Below are 15,663 nucleotides of genomic sequence, written 5' to 3'. Positions count from 1 at the left end.
TAAGAACAGAAGAACTAAGCTCAAATACTTTGGTCAGTAGAACATTTTTGGTTTTATTAGATAAGTTTTTCTGAGAAGTCGTCGTCAGTGACCTCGTTTCGGTCTGTGTCCAATGTGACGCGTACTGGACTCTTTGGGGAGTGAATCTGAAAAAAAATAAGAAATTAAGAGATTAAGAAAACAAAGTGGTTACTTCTGCACGTCCATCACTTTTGACTGAAATACGAGTGACACCGATATTAGTCTCCTCTTCGTTTTCTTTTCCAGAAACATCGGAAGCTGTCGAGAGAGAAGAATCAGAAGATACAGATCGAGCATCATCCTCTTCTTCTTTATGAGCGGCAAAGTTAACCGGGTGCATTCGAACGAGACCATTAGAAGGTGGTGAAACTGGATGGGCATCTTCACTTTCTTCGTCATCAGAGTCCGAATCATCTGCATTTGCATACATCATGGATTTTCTAGGCGAACGTGGTGGTGGAATCGGGGAACCTTCCAGTTGACCATAGTGGTTTGGAGGTGGAGTTAGTGGAAGAGGTGGAGGAACGTCTTCTTCTTCCTCCAGTTTTTGATGTCTTGTTATGATTTCCTCGTCATCCTCATCTTCTGTTGATCCTCTTAAACTTTCATCTGAACTCAATTCTTTGAATTCCTGAACTCGTCTGTCTTCCGCATCTCCGTTCTTCTCAGCACGAGCCGTCGTCTTTGATGACATTCCAACCATATTGAATTGCTTTCCAGCTGTTTCAGAATCATCTTCGTCTGTACCCTCGGAATCCGACATTTCAGATTGCGTGGCTTCTGACATTTTCTCATTCTTGTACACAATTTCAATTTCATCAGTAACTGGAATTGTTTGTAGCACTGTTGAAGGTGGTAATGTGGTAGAAGTTTCAGCTTGTGCCTCTCTTCGAATGAATTCAATCACCGACATCTTCCGGTTGTCTCCCTCAACTTCTCCTTCTTCATCCTCTGAACCTGATGGCATTTCTTTAGAAATCCCTGATCTACCCTTCAACGGGCTGTTCGCATCATTTCCAGGTTTCATGGCTTTTTTCAATTCATTCTCGTCAACTTCTTGTATCACGTTTGTCGAAATCGACACAACGTCTTCTTCGACAGCTTCTGTTCTGTCTTCTTCTGCTGGACTCAGAATCTTCTCCATCAGAATATCATTCATGTTGACACTGTCTGCATCTCCTTCTTTCTGATTCGGTTTCTGAGATGTTTGAGGTTTTTCCACGTCATCATCTACAGACCGTTTGGCTGCCGAAATAACATTTGTCGCAGGTGGAATTGGTTCTGAAGCAGAAGTGACGGCAGCACCTTGTTGATAGGTTAGTGATCCGCCTGAAAACAAAGATTCTTACAATAACAAAAGTTTTTACAACTAGAATTGTGATTACTGGGTAGAAAAGTACTTGCCATGACGCATTTTCAGATACCGTAAACACTCGAACAGAACGCCCCAAACCGTAAACTTTGAGCTCACAAATCTCATTTCCCATAAAAATATCAAACAGTGCTTAACTGATAAAATGTTTATCACAAGGAAAACTATATTCTTTCAGTTTAACACTTTTTGATATCTTTCATAGGAACCTAAATAAATTAGCTCAAAGCTGACGGGTTGAGGCGTTCTATAAGAGTGTTTACGGTGTCCAAAGTTTAAAACCGAGAATATAAATCAGAGATGGAAGAACTACGGTATGACAGTTAAATGAAACCTACTTCGAATCAACTGAACAGGGGGTTCTTTCAGATCTGAATTACAGCAGCAGCATATTTTCTGAAAGAATGAAGGAGATGATGTAGCTGGTGGGACCGTCGAATCAGCCACCCGACTAGTTGACTCGTCCGTAATTGTCATGGATTCTGAAATATTTTCTCATAATTTCGGGGGTTCAACTTGAAGGACGGGAAACTGCGCCCAAATCGGATTAACTGACAAGTTTTGAAAGATGTTGGCAAACGAAAGTGACAAAAGTCAAGTGGGGGAAATGAGTCATTAGTACATATTTGAAGTTTGTTAGTAGGGTCAAACAGTAAAAAGATGTCCTAACAGACATTGGAAAAAAATGGTCCTGCACAGGAAACAGGAGACGACGAAAAAATATCTCCCACTTCAAAATTAGCAACAATTTATTTTGCTCCAGCCGTACTCATGGAAGCATGTAAATACACTCGGGCGCCTCGTAAATAATGGAAAGCAAATAAAGAAAATTAGAAGAAAATGCGGATGAGGAAGGCAATTGGAATTGAGAGGAAGAGAGAGACAGGGAATTGACCGTTTAGCACGAAGCAGACTCTAAGAACTTTTTGGATTCGGGTGGGAAGTGTGAATGGTCAAAGATTGAAATGAGAAAGGATGGACGGGAATTCAAAATAGAAAATTGTTAAAATGAAAAACGGACAAGTTTATCATAATACCAAAAATATTTGTCGATTGATCACTTTTTGATATACTTCATAAGAATCGAGATAATTGAGCTTAAAGGTGAAGGTTTTGATGGGCTTCTAAATGTTAGAGAAAACACGGTAAGTTGAGTTAACGTTGAAAATGTGTTATGTATCCTATTACAGTTCTTACGGTACTCTCCGGGTTGAGTCTGTTGAGAAAAGAGCAAAAACGTAAGTTTTGAGCGTGACAAATTGAAATGTTTATTTCCCGCGAAACCTATAATATCAGGTCCCCATAACTTTTAACTTGAGCCAAATTTCCTCGGTTCCTATCAAAGATATAAAAAGTTGTCATCTGACAAGTTGTTAGTCATACTAATGGAAGTGTTCTATCAGTTGACACATTTTTGATTTTTTTAGGAGCCAGTAGAAATTATCTCGAGCTTGGCAGTGTGGGGTACCTGAAATGCAGGGTTGCCGAAGAGCGGACAAACGGCGGCTGAAGGTCTGATGAAAAATTTGGCTATAATTTGCGTATTTAAGCAAATGGGGAAAAAATGTGACAGAATGTATAGAAGATAAGCACTATTAATCGGACCATAACAAAAAACTATGTTTCTTCAAAAATTTTCTGTAAAAAAGAAAAAAAAGACTTTTTTATACATTTTCAGTTGAAAACATAGTTGTTTATAATGTTCTGCTTACTGATAATTGTCGTTAATGCCTGTTGTCTTAAATTCGTCCTCACTTGCTTGAATACGCAAATTACAGTCAACTCCTTGATCTTCAGCCGCCGTTTGCACGCTTTTCAGCAACCCTGTTTCAGCTGAGCTTCTATTACAGACAAATGAACCATAATCACCTCGTCTTTTAGAAAATACAACTCTCTGTTGATCACACAATCTTGAGCAAACACTTTCAAACAACTAAACCATTCAATTTCTCAGAACTTAATTCTTTAGAATTGCATCCATATCCCTCTTGTTCTAAAAGTAGGTCAAGATGCGCACGAGTACATGAAATGTTATTTTTGCCGTTATTTCGAATCTTGTGTTTTTGAAAGAAAGTAAACTTACTCTTTCTCATTTTTTATTAAAAAAGTTGGTGAAGAAGAAGATATTTTGGAAGTGGAATTGTAGTAGTAAAAGAAGTATAGGGGAGTAATGGAGAAGTTGAATAAATGAGAGAAAACCAAAGGGGTGGACCGAACAACATGGAAACTTGAGAACATGGAATTGTATATTTGGAAGAAGAACAAAAAGAATAAGCAGAAGCCAGGAAAGAGACAAAAAATGGAAGATAAAAAGAGATATGAAAAGGAAATGGAACCCGAGAGGCGAGACAGTGCTCGCCCGTGGAGCCACTCAAACACTCGTTCGAAATTAAGATTGTCTCTCCTTCGGCGTTTCCTTCTGTTTCTATGTGTGTGCATGTGATAGAGGGAGAAGCAAATAGACACACTCGAAGAAGGCGGGTGCCATGCCAACTGGTAGGAGCACGCGCCCCTCAACCCTCCGAGAGCAACACAATAATGAGAAAGAGAGAAAGAGAAAGAAATAATATTTACTGTTGAGATTTTCGGAAGGAGGGGGACTGAAATAAAATTTGAAATAGCCGAAGAAACAGAAGAGGAAAAAGAGTTGATGATCAAAAAGTTGAGTTGGCGGAAAAGAAAGAGTGAAACGAAAAAGGACACAATGGGTGTGATTGGATGGAGGAAGAAGAAACGGAAGGAAACAGAAGAAGGTGGTTTCTTTTCGGATTTCGATGATGTCACAGTTGGGAATTCAAAAAACATCAAAGGGAACGCACATACCAATTTCTAGGTTTGATGAATCAACAGTCAAATCTTATAGGGTTCAAGTTTCAAATAATTTCTAAGTTATGACGATGTCATGGGTTTAGCTAGCACGAGTTAATCTTGTTAAAAATATAAATGATTCAGCAGATTGCCATGATGTCAGGTAATATTTTTTCAAGGCTCGCAGTGTTCTCTGTTTTGCTAAATATTGGCGATTCAGTTTTTTTTTTCAGAAAACTACTGTAGGTCCTCTAGTAAATCAGAATCCCTATAACATCTACAGTACCAATCAATAAGATATAGAAAAACGTATTTTTCCCTTGATTTTCGGCCATTTTGACTTTTTCAGGAGTCTGTCAAGTTTCCGATCCCTTTGAAAACTTTTGAGGATGTAAAACAGATCTAGATTGAAAACTTTATATTTACAGAATTTTTCGAAAGTTCCTAGACTTTCAGCTATTTGCAGATTTCTGAAGGTCACCTTCCTACTTTTTTCACGTATTCAGTACAAAAATAGGAAAAAAGGTGTCCTTCAGAAATCGGAAAATAGCTGAAAAACTAGGAGTTTTCAAAAAATCCTGTGAATGCGACGTGTTCAATCTAGGTCTATTTTATACTCTCCAAAATTTTCAGAGCCATCGGGAACTTGACAGTCGAGCTCCAGACTCCTTAAAATGGTCGAAATCAATCAACATAAAACGACGGTTTTGAATATCTTATCGACCGGTACTGTACGTCGGATCCGTTTTTGGGTCCTGAAAGAGATATAAAAAACTTGTCTACTCTCCATTTGTTTTTCTTATCGGACCCAAAGCGGCGGTGTATCGGGATCTGGCCTATAAGAGGAATACACACTACCGGCTCTTTTTTTAGCATAATAACCTTTAAAGTGTCTGATTTCGCCTAACAAGCGTCCTGGAGAATAGTTAGTGTGAGCCAAACTTTATTTTCCCGTTGTTCTTTCTTACCCTTTGTTAAAACATCACAATATAAATAAGCTGATCGTTGTATAATCCATTATTCAAATGCTAGTTGTAATCTGTGTGAAACGCTAATAAAATTCAGGAAATAACTAGTTTCCACTAGTCGTGAGTTCATATTGAAAATATTTTTTCACCCTCTTACATCTCCGAAATTATTTCCAGAAGTATGAACTCAGTACTTCTTCGAATCGAAGCTTACTTATCCGAAGGACACCCTACAATTACTAAGGCTTCCTTACACTTTGCCCAAAAGTTTTCTTTCCACTATACATATTTTCGCATTTTCCTCTCTTGCTTATTCATATTGAGTCTCCTGAGTTTCTATTATTCAACCACATTACGAACGGAGGATTATTGTCATAATCGTATATATTCCCACAACCAGCCGGGGACATGATTCGTATTTTTTTTCTGAAAGCTAGTGATCCTTCTAGATAACTTCATCTCCTACTTTTTATCTTGAGACATTTCCTTTCACTAGAATAAATACCATACGAAATGTTTTCTAAATTCCTATTGTTATTCGATAGAAAAAAGAAGAAGCAGCTGAAAGAAACAAAACAAGACTATACAAAAATTGTAAGCGTCTGCGAAAACGTAAAATAAAATTTGGGAAAATATCTCTATGGTTACGAAAAAGGAACTGGTGATGGAAAAAATATAAACTGAATTAGGTCGACGGAGATGTAGCAGAGAACTTGGTGACTGATGAGAACGAAAAAAGCTTCCGGATAATGAAGATTGGATGAGCGTAAATAATGAAACCCTTATTTTCAGAATGCATCAAAGTTCCTCTGTGGGAAGAGTCATTATATAGACAATAGGGCTTATAATAAGAGTTTAAGTTAACAATAATAATAATATATATTGGATCTATCTCAATTATTGTGAGTGATGCATTAATGTTAGTCCAAACAATTTTCATATCTCTTTATTATGCTGGCATTCAAAAATCGAAGATGTGGAAGATAAAATATGGTTTCTTTGGCCACAGCCCAACTACCGTAATCAACAATTGTTTCCTCCATTTTCTTGTTTGGAGGTTTTCAACACGAATATTGTTGAAAAAAAAATAGTAATAGAAATAAACGAAAAACTGAAATCTTCAGGTTTTCGTTAATTGTGACGCACGCATACAAGCTTTGATCTTCCATAGCTCCCATTGTTTGTACCAAAATAATCCTACCAAAACGAAAGAATAGGAGAGTTTTCAGCAAGCTCCCGAGTTAGTAACACGGAAAGACTCCTGCCAAAACAAGCGATTATCTTTTCTCTTGTACGTATTCTCTCCGTTTTGTATATACCAAAACTTGAATGCTGTGCCATATGAATATTATATTTTGCACAAAATTGAATTTGTACAGTTGTACAGTTGTCGTCTTTTATTTTCAAACGCCATGGGGACTTTGATGAAATGAGCTTGATCTTTGTCTTCAGAAGAAGTGATGCATATTGCGTAGCGATACCTCTTGACGTCAAAGAAAATCCGGGGGCGTAACTGACGCCTATTAGCTTCTCGGAAGTTGAGCAATCATGGCTACCAGAATCACAAAGAAATAATTATATTCTCAACCTACTCAATGGTGAGAAAATTTTGGTTTCCCTGTCACCAGGGCTGTCGAAAATGATAGCCGGCCGAGGCCGCGGCTATTATTTTTGAAAACGACAACGCGGCCGAAAAGCCGGCCTCGGCCGGCCGGCCGTGCGGGGCCGAGGGAAACTTCATTCGAAATGAAAATGCTCACCAGAACATGAAAAATCGGTTAAAAAATAATGATTTTTCAAATGGGAGTAACTAACAGAAAAAATAATTATTTTTGTGACTCAAGGGAACACTAGAGAGACAATTGAATAGAAGGCATAATTTGTAAATTCCGAATTTTTCTACATTTTTCCATTCTTTTTCAACATTCATATTTTCGAAACTACTTGTCAAAAAAATCTGCTCAAAATCAGAAAGAAAAGTCAATGTTTTTGTTGAAAACCCATAGTTGCGTCTTAATTTTTTTTGACGACGGCCGGCCGAGGCCGCGGCCGAGGCCGCGGCCGGCCGTTTGACAGCCTTGCCTGTCACCGATATTCAATTTCTCATGAAAAAGAACAGAAATCTTCGGCAAAACGTCTCCTTACCTTCTGTTTTGATATTTTTCTTCCCTTTTTTGTTTTCATCATGACTTGTTTGTCAAGTTTTGGGCGTTTTCTCGAAACTAAGATCTTTCACATTTCCTTTTTTTTCGTTTTTCACCCGACCAACTTGTCATTTTGAATTACACTCCCTGACACACTGATAATACTCTGCGCTGTCGGCCCGCACTGATAAACCAAACGATTAGTGTTCTTCACTTTTAAATTTTTTTTCCGAATGCCATTGCTTCGGCGTTTTTCTTTTTCCAACTGCCGCCGCCGTCGGAGATTAAAGGCGCATGCTGTTTTCTATGCGAAATATCCCGCAGCGAACGTCGCTACCCCGCGAAATAACACATTCGAACCGGCGGGTTTTTCACAGAAAGCTTCTAGAATTCGAGCTGTTTTCTTGCCTATTTCGTCCAATGTTTACTGTTGCGACCCATTTTTGTTAATTTTATCATTTTTTGTATCGATTTGCATCATAATTGTTCTTCCTCAAAGATAATTTCTCATGATACGAAATATTGGCCCCAAAATTTAGATTTTTTCAAAATTCCTCCTTCCGTCTGAACGTTTTGCCAGTCAAGAAAGTAGTCATTGCGGACCTCCACTTATTTGAGTAGTTTGAATGAAGTTTTCTCGAAACCTCTGCTGAGTTTAGTGTAACATGCTCCGAAGACCTATGTCTGCTGCCTCTGGTGCCAAACGTCCCTCGACATCTCGTGTTTTCTTATCAAGTGCCCCAAAATCTGAAAATTTTTGTAGACGATTCCTTCTATGTGTGACGCATATGTGTATATGGAAGAGAGACAGACAAATTGAGTGAGTGTGCGATGCCCACTTTAGTTGTTGTCATGCGACGACCGCGGCACGCGCTCACCCATTGGCCAGACACTGCTGCCCATCGATTTTCCTTCACACTTTCAAGCGGCGCGTTGCTTCGAATGTTCTAGGGCCCCCTCTTTCTGAGTTTCACTCTTTTTCCGCTCTCGCCTCTGAATTGTCGTTTTTGCGATCGTTTTCGAAAGCAAAACCTTTTTTATTTCAGAAGACTTGCTCATCAAAAATGACCGAGACCGTGGAAGAGTTGGTTCAACGTGCCAAGCTTGCCGAGCAAGCCGAGAGATACGATGACATGGCCGCCGCCATGAAGAAGGTGATCAATCGATTTTTCGAATTAATTTTAACCGATATTTTTTTCAGGTCACCGAACAAGGACAAGAGCTTTCCAACGAAGAGCGTAACTTGCTCTCTGTTGCATACAAAAACGTCGTTGGAGCTCGTCGTTCATCGTGGCGAGTCATCTCTTCCATCGAGCAGAAGACCGAGGGATCCGAGAAGAAGCAACAACTCGCTAAGGAGTACCGCATCAAGGTAATGCTAATGATTTTGAATATAGCTGGGTGGTGTGTTGTTTTCTTGTTGTCGAATTGAAACAGTTTGAGCGTTTTCCTTTCTTGTTCAATTAATGCTACCGTTAAGCGAATCTCTATAGATATTGTTTTTAGGTCGAACAAGAGCTTAACGACATCTGCCAGGATGTTCTCAAACTCCTTGATGATTTCCTTATCGTCAAAGCCGGAGCTGCCGAGTCCAAAGTCTTCTACCTGAAGATGAAGGGAGATTACTACAGATACCTCGCTGAGGTTGCTTCCGATGACCGTGCTGCCGTGGTCCAAAAATCCCAAAACGCTTACCAGGTATTGACGAGAATTATCATGATTTAATTTCAATTTATTGATGTTCAGGAGGCCCTTGACATCGCCAAGGATAAGATGCAGCCAACACACCCAATTCGTCTGGGACTTGCCCTCAATTTCTCAGTCTTCTTCTACGAGATTTTGAACACTCCAGAACACGCCTGCCAACTCGCGAAGCAAGCTTTCGATGACGCCATTGCTGAGCTCGATACTCTGAATGAGGACTCGTACAAGGACTCTACCTTGATCATGCAACTTCTACGTGACAATCTCACTCTCTGGACATCGGATGTTGGAGGAGACGATCAAGAGCAGGAGGGAAATCCAGAGGCTGGAAACTAAGTACGATTTCATATTGATTTATTGCCATTCTATAAAGCTGACCTTTTCATTCTTTTTATCCCCACAACAACATTCATTGGTTTACAAGATTAGTGTCGATTTTCAGTATGCTGAGTCATGAATTCTGTCCTCGCATCTCCTTCAATTTTCAGTTATCCACCAACATTTCCGGTATGTTTCCCCAGCGCTAAACAACGTTTTATTCCCATTTTAGACTTATCATATTCACCAGTGCTTCATTCAACATTGTGTAATGTCAACAGGAAGAAGTAGCGGCCTTCGTACTCCTAAGATTACTAAAGATCTCTCGTCATTCTGTTCTCGTTGTATTATGTTGATAATCAGTGCTCACTGCGCCCGATTGTCTCACAAGAAAAGCGTTTTGTTCAATGATGGTTGTACTGTTAACTTTTAAAATATGTCCATTCTTTCTTTTTCCCCTGAAAACTACGATCTAAATTGTAGCGCATCCCCTTTTTGATCATAAACTTTTGGTGAATAACTTTCTTCTGATTATGAAAAACAGGTTGATAACGAGAAAACTTGAGACCGCCTCCATGAAGAATGTGATCTGAATGGGGAATAGACGAAAGATTCTAGTGATTCAAATTTCACTGCTGTGACAAAGCGGCGAGCAGAATCGCATTCCAGACGAACCGTAAACCCTGGAACAAAACCAACGCCTTCCTTTTCAGCCTGTTTTGAGGAAATTGAAATTCAAACGGTTCAACTCTGATTCGTAATTTTCGGTCTCAACAAAGTTCCGATTGTGCTTCTATTACAAGATACAAGATTTACAGATATCATTTCCTGCTGAACTGATTATGTCTTGTAAAGTTTCTAGAGATCTTTATTTAAGAAATTCTCGATGATGTTGTAATGTATTTAGTTGTAGAAAGCAAGTATTCGTTGAATCATTTATTAGTGATGGCAATGGTAAGTCATTTTTCACCCAACATGATTATTTTCATCAATTTGTTCGAGATCTATCAATTGGCTATTCCCGATTAGGCAGATAACGTTTCAGACGGTGTTGAACGGCGATATGAATAATTTATTAAATAGTGTTAATTGATTGAGGTTTCGCATGGAAGCTGAGGTTTGCTGAGCTCTAAGTCGGCGTTCAGAACGAAGTCAGCCGGTTCTGATCTAGCAAAAATGACATACACCGTGTTGGCAACAGTCAGTGTCATTGCATGGATCAGGAAGTAGCTCGTCCAAGAAAGTTCAGCTGAAAAATATAAATTTTAGAATCACAACACCAGGGTGGGAAAACTCGCCTCCTTCACTTCCTGGAAGTACGAAAAGGGAGAAGAGTACAGGCTCGAGCAGAGTAGCTAACGATTTGAACAGTTGAATATACCCGATTACAAAGTAAGAGAATTGCCTGAAAATCAGCTTTTAAATACCGAATGCCAAAAACTTCAAAAACCTCGATATCAAGGCTGCTCCCTTGTAGAATCCTCCACAGTTAAACCCAAACGAAGCCTGGTAGAAGGTGATGCAAACGACATGTAGATATGGGTGCTCACGGGGCATTAAAACGACGAGAACGAGGAAAAACGCGGGTACTTGTAATGAGATCGTGTTGAATAACCGCAATTTTGATTTTTCCGGAAGAAAATGAATACGATCCGAGGCGAGACCGGCAATGACACGAACACCGATAAACAGATAACCTTTCATTGAATTGAGCCATGCGTTTGCCTGGAAGAATTCACTATATTATACGGCAGATTTACATCTTCATGATTACCTGAATGTCCATTCCGAGATATTCATAGTATTGTGCACCATATACAAGAAAAACGAAACTGGCGAAAATATCGGCGAATCCGGCAAACCACACAGCCCAAACTGATTTTTCCGAGAGAACCTCTCGATACGGTGTCTTTTTGTCCTTCTTGTGATCCGTGATTCTTCCACCAGTAATTGTTTGGACTTCGACACGTGTAACCAGAAAGTGCTCTTCTGGGTCATCTCTATATAACAGGAACCAAATGACAGTAGATATGACAAGAATAACAGACAGAATATAGTATATTGGTCTCCATCCAATATTTGATGTGGTCTGAAAATCAGATTCAATTCGGACCAATAAAACCTTCTGAATCGTCTTACCCATCCAGCCAAAGGCAACTGAATGACAGCCCTGGCAGCAGTGAATCCACTCAAAGCTGCCAATGAAATTCCGGTTTCAGAAATCGGAGCCCACTTTGAAACGACGTATCCCACAACTCCGAAATCCGCAGAATAGAGGATCCCCTGAATTATCCTGAAAACCAATGCCACATGGTAATGGGTGTCGAGAGCCCATGGCATGAAGGCTGTGATGGTGGCACACAGAAAACTGGCGACAGTTAATACATAACGAGGTCCGTATTTCTGCATCAGATTGTTCTGTGGATACATTCCAATTAGGGAACCGATAGCCATGGCTGAGATCAGACTGGACTTCTCTTCGAGAGAGTAGATGTAGATCTAAAAGTTGAATGCATTATTGGCTGACTATTGGATATGAAAATATGATTTTCTGATTCTTTGTAGCTGTTCTTCTCCTATCAAGATGGAAAAATAGCTTCTAAATTTTATACACATTCATGTCTAACAGATTTTCGCTCGGAAAACTGGGACTCTATTCACAGTGAACGATCGGTCCGTCGACAAGCCGTCAACGGTCCGCCCGCATCGCCAACGCGCCCTTTTAGACTAGCAGTTATCCGCCAGTCCCGCTTTTCCTGTGATATTTTTAGAAATATTCAAATTTTTGGACTACGAACTTTTTATTGAGGAGACATCGAACTATGGTTAATCCGTTGAGCCCGAAAACCAAAATAGATCTTGATCTGACGTGACCTTGATTTTTCTGCAAAACTTCTCAAAAGAACAGCTGTCATGATGCAGCTCCACTAAACGACACTGCCCGATTTTCAATTCATCATTTCTTTTTTTGTGGTCCATTTTTCTTCTTCCCGTCTTCTCTATCCCCAAGATATCTTTTTATTCTGTTGGTCTTGTGACAACAGAATGTCAAACCATGGGCGGTCACCAGAAGGAAGAAAAGCCCAAAAAAAAACGAACTCACATCGTCCAAACCTGCTTCTGCAGCAATCGACGAGTTTTTCTCCATGTAAACCATGGAGAATGAGAATACGTCGACACAATTCATGACGCTACCCAATTGCAACCACGTCAGCACGAACACCATCCATCGGACGCAATGCTTTAGTGAGAAGAAGTCTCGAAGTCTGGAAAATGTCTATTCTAAATGAAATTCTCGTATTGAAACCTTACCTTTGACATCTCATCCCAAAGTTTGCGAGTAGAATCGGTGATGTGTTCGGTGCCGAACTGTTCTGAAAGTCGACCGGGGAGTTAATCTTTTTATGAAAATTTTCGGGAGCATGACATGTAGTTTTAAATCGACTTAACACCATAAGTATCATGATAAAAACGAAATAGCGAGAATAGCAAAAAGAGAGAATCATTGTTTCCTTTCTCATTTTCCATATTTTTTTTGTTGTTACAGTTGCGTTTTGATTCTTCCGAGGGCTCAGATTGCTTATTGAGGATGAAAAATAGAACATCAAAAGGTACCGCAGGAACAATATCATTTTTTTTCGTTTTGGTATTCGGTAGCTGTTTCAAAAGATTATAAAAAGGCAGAAAAACATTTTCAAAATTGTCTGCAACTAAGAATCTGGCTTTCAGTAAAGGATACCATAAGACCTGTAATAGAAGGGCCTCCTCACATCAGTTGACAAATTGTTTATGTCTTTCCCAGGAATCAAGATAATTGAGCTAAAAGTTCGGGGTGGGCGTCTATTAGAGAAAATACGGTAGTTATTTTCAACTGTGTATATACCGTATTTCCTCTAATAGAAGCCTACCTCTAATAGAAGCCCACCCTCGGATGTGCCTAAAAACATAGAAGCACATCCTCTAACAGAAGTACGGGCAGTTCAGTTAGTGTAGTTTGAACAGTCCAGTTTGTCTATTCGGTTATTCTTCTTCAGTTTTTGGTAATTTCCTAAAAAAAAAGGTTGAAAAATTGAAGCCCATGGGCTTCAATTAGAGAAAATACGGTACTTGTGGATTCCCAATTTCATAATATTCACATTTTCCATGGCAGGTGGAAATGCTATATATGGCGTAGATAACAATTATCCAGAGCCACATAACCTTTCCTCTTTCCCCTATTATCTCCACATAATGATCGGAAAGCTGGCAGTGCAGCACAAAATTCAATCCTAATTAAACTATGAATGTGGGCGAAATGTGAAGTCTATAATTTAGCCTCGCAAGACTGCTCCGAGAATGAACTGATATCTGAATTAGAAGGGAAAGAAATTAACTGGAAATGTGAAACGTTTAAAAGATGAATAACGAAAATAGACTAGGTGAATTGCTCATCTTTTGCTCTTTAATTAATTTCTCAATGTTCAATTATCAACTATTTTTGTCCTATTAAAAAAATGAATTCATGACGGGGTGCCGAAGAGTCGTCGCCGGAGCACCCACCCGACTGCTCCTTTCGTTCTTTTTTGTGCTCCTGGATATTGTGTAAAGTGCGATCTATCGAGAAGTGAATAAGAGTTTATTTTATTAGTCTCCATTTTTCATTTGAAACTGACAGGTGGAAGATGCGCTGTGCTCAGGAATATCTTATTCTTTACCTGGGTCAGACTCGGCAACTTTCTTTTTTGAGGGATGAGAAGTGATATTTGAAAGAAAGGAAACGAAGAAGCAATATAATAAATCCTCACGAGATGCTTCACTTTGAAATACTTCCGGTTTAAAACACAATGCGGACAATTAAAATCCACAGATTACCGTAAACACTCTAGTAGAATGCCTTCCAAACTTCCAGCTTTTGGTACATGTATATCATTTCCTGTGATCCAAAATTGGTTAACTAATAAATGCTGCAATCATGAAAAAAATGTTGACAGTTGACCATTTTTTGATATCTTCCTCAGGAAATGAGATATATGGGCTTAAAGTTGACGAATTGAGTGGAGTTCTATTGGAGTGTTTACGGTAGCCTTAATCAAAAACAAACATGATTATATCAAAGAAGATTTCAGATACTGAACTGGACAGTCAAGCAATCCTCATAGTATTTGAAAGATTCTTTAAAAATTCAATCTGCTTCAATAATACGAGGAAGGAAGAAAAACATGAGATCAATGAGCAGACAATATCAAACAATCTGATGAAACAGTTTCCGGAAAATTCATAACCCTTTGAAAAACTGTAAACAACCGTGATGGAAATTGAAAAGCAATGGCAATAAATGATTCAGAATTCACTCTATTTTCCATCCTTACCATAACACAATATATTCGAAAACAACACCATTCTCATATTCGGGAAGAAAGAAGAAGGCTCACCTGACTATCGGCATAAAGTGCATCGAACTCATTGGGATTGTCCTTGTCATCACTGGATCCTCCGGCCGCGTCTCGTACGCCGACGACGACGCTGCGATTGCTGATGCGGCCGCTCATTGTGGCGCCATTTCACATGTTACGAACGTCTTCTTAAATTTTCCGGAATTCCCGTGGACGACGTTAACTGAAAATTTTGTTTTTCACAAAAAAAATTGGAATCATCCAGAAAGTTCGAGTATTTAGAGTATGTTGGTGGTAGGGGGATTTTGAAGAAGAGAGAGTTCAGAGATGAATGAAATGAATGAGACGCAGGATGACTGAGAAACAAGTGTCCTATTGTCAGAAGGGCGTGGTCGGTTCGCCGGGCTTCTTCTTCTTGCCCTCTTCTCCCATGTTCCCGCATTTTCCCGTAGTTTTGTTGGATGTTTCGGAGGCGGCTGTGTCCTTTTTCACATTCCAGAACACCTTCTTTTCCCCCTTCTTTCTTATTAACAAATGACCAAAAATGAGGAAGAATGAGCATTTCGCGAGCGGGGGGGCGATTTTGGTTCGGCAAAAGAAGAGAAAGAGCATTCATTTGCTCATTCATTCATCCAATCTGTCACGTATACACACATTAGTATGAATGACGAGGCGGAATAGAGATGGAAGAAGACTGGAGAAGAGTTTTTTTGCTCCGCGCGATCGAGCGAGCCAACACGAATAAGGAGAAGAAGAAGAAGAAGGCTGGAAACCGACGAGAAGAGAAACGAAAAGAGAGAAAGGAATAAAACGAGTTGCAAACGATATCCGAAAGCCTCTACCAATGAGAAGGAGAGAAGAAGCTGAATATGTGTGGAGTTTTCTAATAGGAAGAGACGTAGAAGCTGAACGAATTTAGGTGCCACGTGGAACAATGAGAAAGAACATTAAAAAAG

General features: G+C 39.4%; 3 protein-coding genes across 3 annotated transcripts; 1 reads left to right on the top strand and 2 right to left on the bottom strand.

Moving 5' to 3' along the window:
• Positions 1 to 56: 56 nt before the first annotated feature.
• CBG06175 lies at positions 57 to 1,870 on the bottom strand (the record flags this gene model as incomplete). Its single annotated transcript, XM_002633364.1, has 3 exons — positions 57 to 146; positions 194 to 1,350; positions 1,732 to 1,870. 3 exons carry the CDS (start codon positions 1,868 to 1,870, stop codon positions 57 to 59), a joined length of 1,386 nt encoding a protein of 461 aa, XP_002633410.1.
• Positions 1,871 to 8,377: 6,507 nt separating this feature from the next.
• Positions 8,378 to 9,353, top strand: Cbr-par-5 (the record flags this gene model as incomplete). Its single annotated transcript, XM_002633363.1, has 4 exons — positions 8,378 to 8,467; positions 8,515 to 8,685; positions 8,820 to 9,011; positions 9,060 to 9,353. 4 exons carry the CDS (start codon positions 8,378 to 8,380, stop codon positions 9,351 to 9,353), a joined length of 747 nt encoding a protein of 248 aa, XP_002633409.1.
• Positions 9,354 to 10,420: 1,067 nt separating this feature from the next.
• Positions 10,421 to 14,863, bottom strand: CBG06173 (the record flags this gene model as incomplete). Its single annotated transcript, XM_045235657.1, has 8 exons — positions 10,421 to 10,584; positions 10,643 to 10,740; positions 10,786 to 11,060; positions 11,110 to 11,424; positions 11,475 to 11,834; positions 12,439 to 12,601; positions 12,648 to 12,709; positions 14,747 to 14,863. 8 exons carry the CDS (start codon positions 14,861 to 14,863, stop codon positions 10,421 to 10,423), a joined length of 1,554 nt encoding a protein of 517 aa, XP_045093048.1.
• Between the last annotated feature and the right edge of the window lie 800 nt (positions 14,864 to 15,663).

The sequence above is a fragment of the Caenorhabditis briggsae genome, assembly GCF_000004555.2.
Source record: "Caenorhabditis briggsae complete genome, chrIV, whole genome shotgun sequence".
NCBI lineage: Eukaryota > Metazoa > Nematoda > Chromadorea > Rhabditida > Rhabditidae > Caenorhabditis > Caenorhabditis briggsae.
Note: the sequence above shows the minus strand (reverse complement) of the source record. Positions and strands in the feature narration are given on the sequence as shown.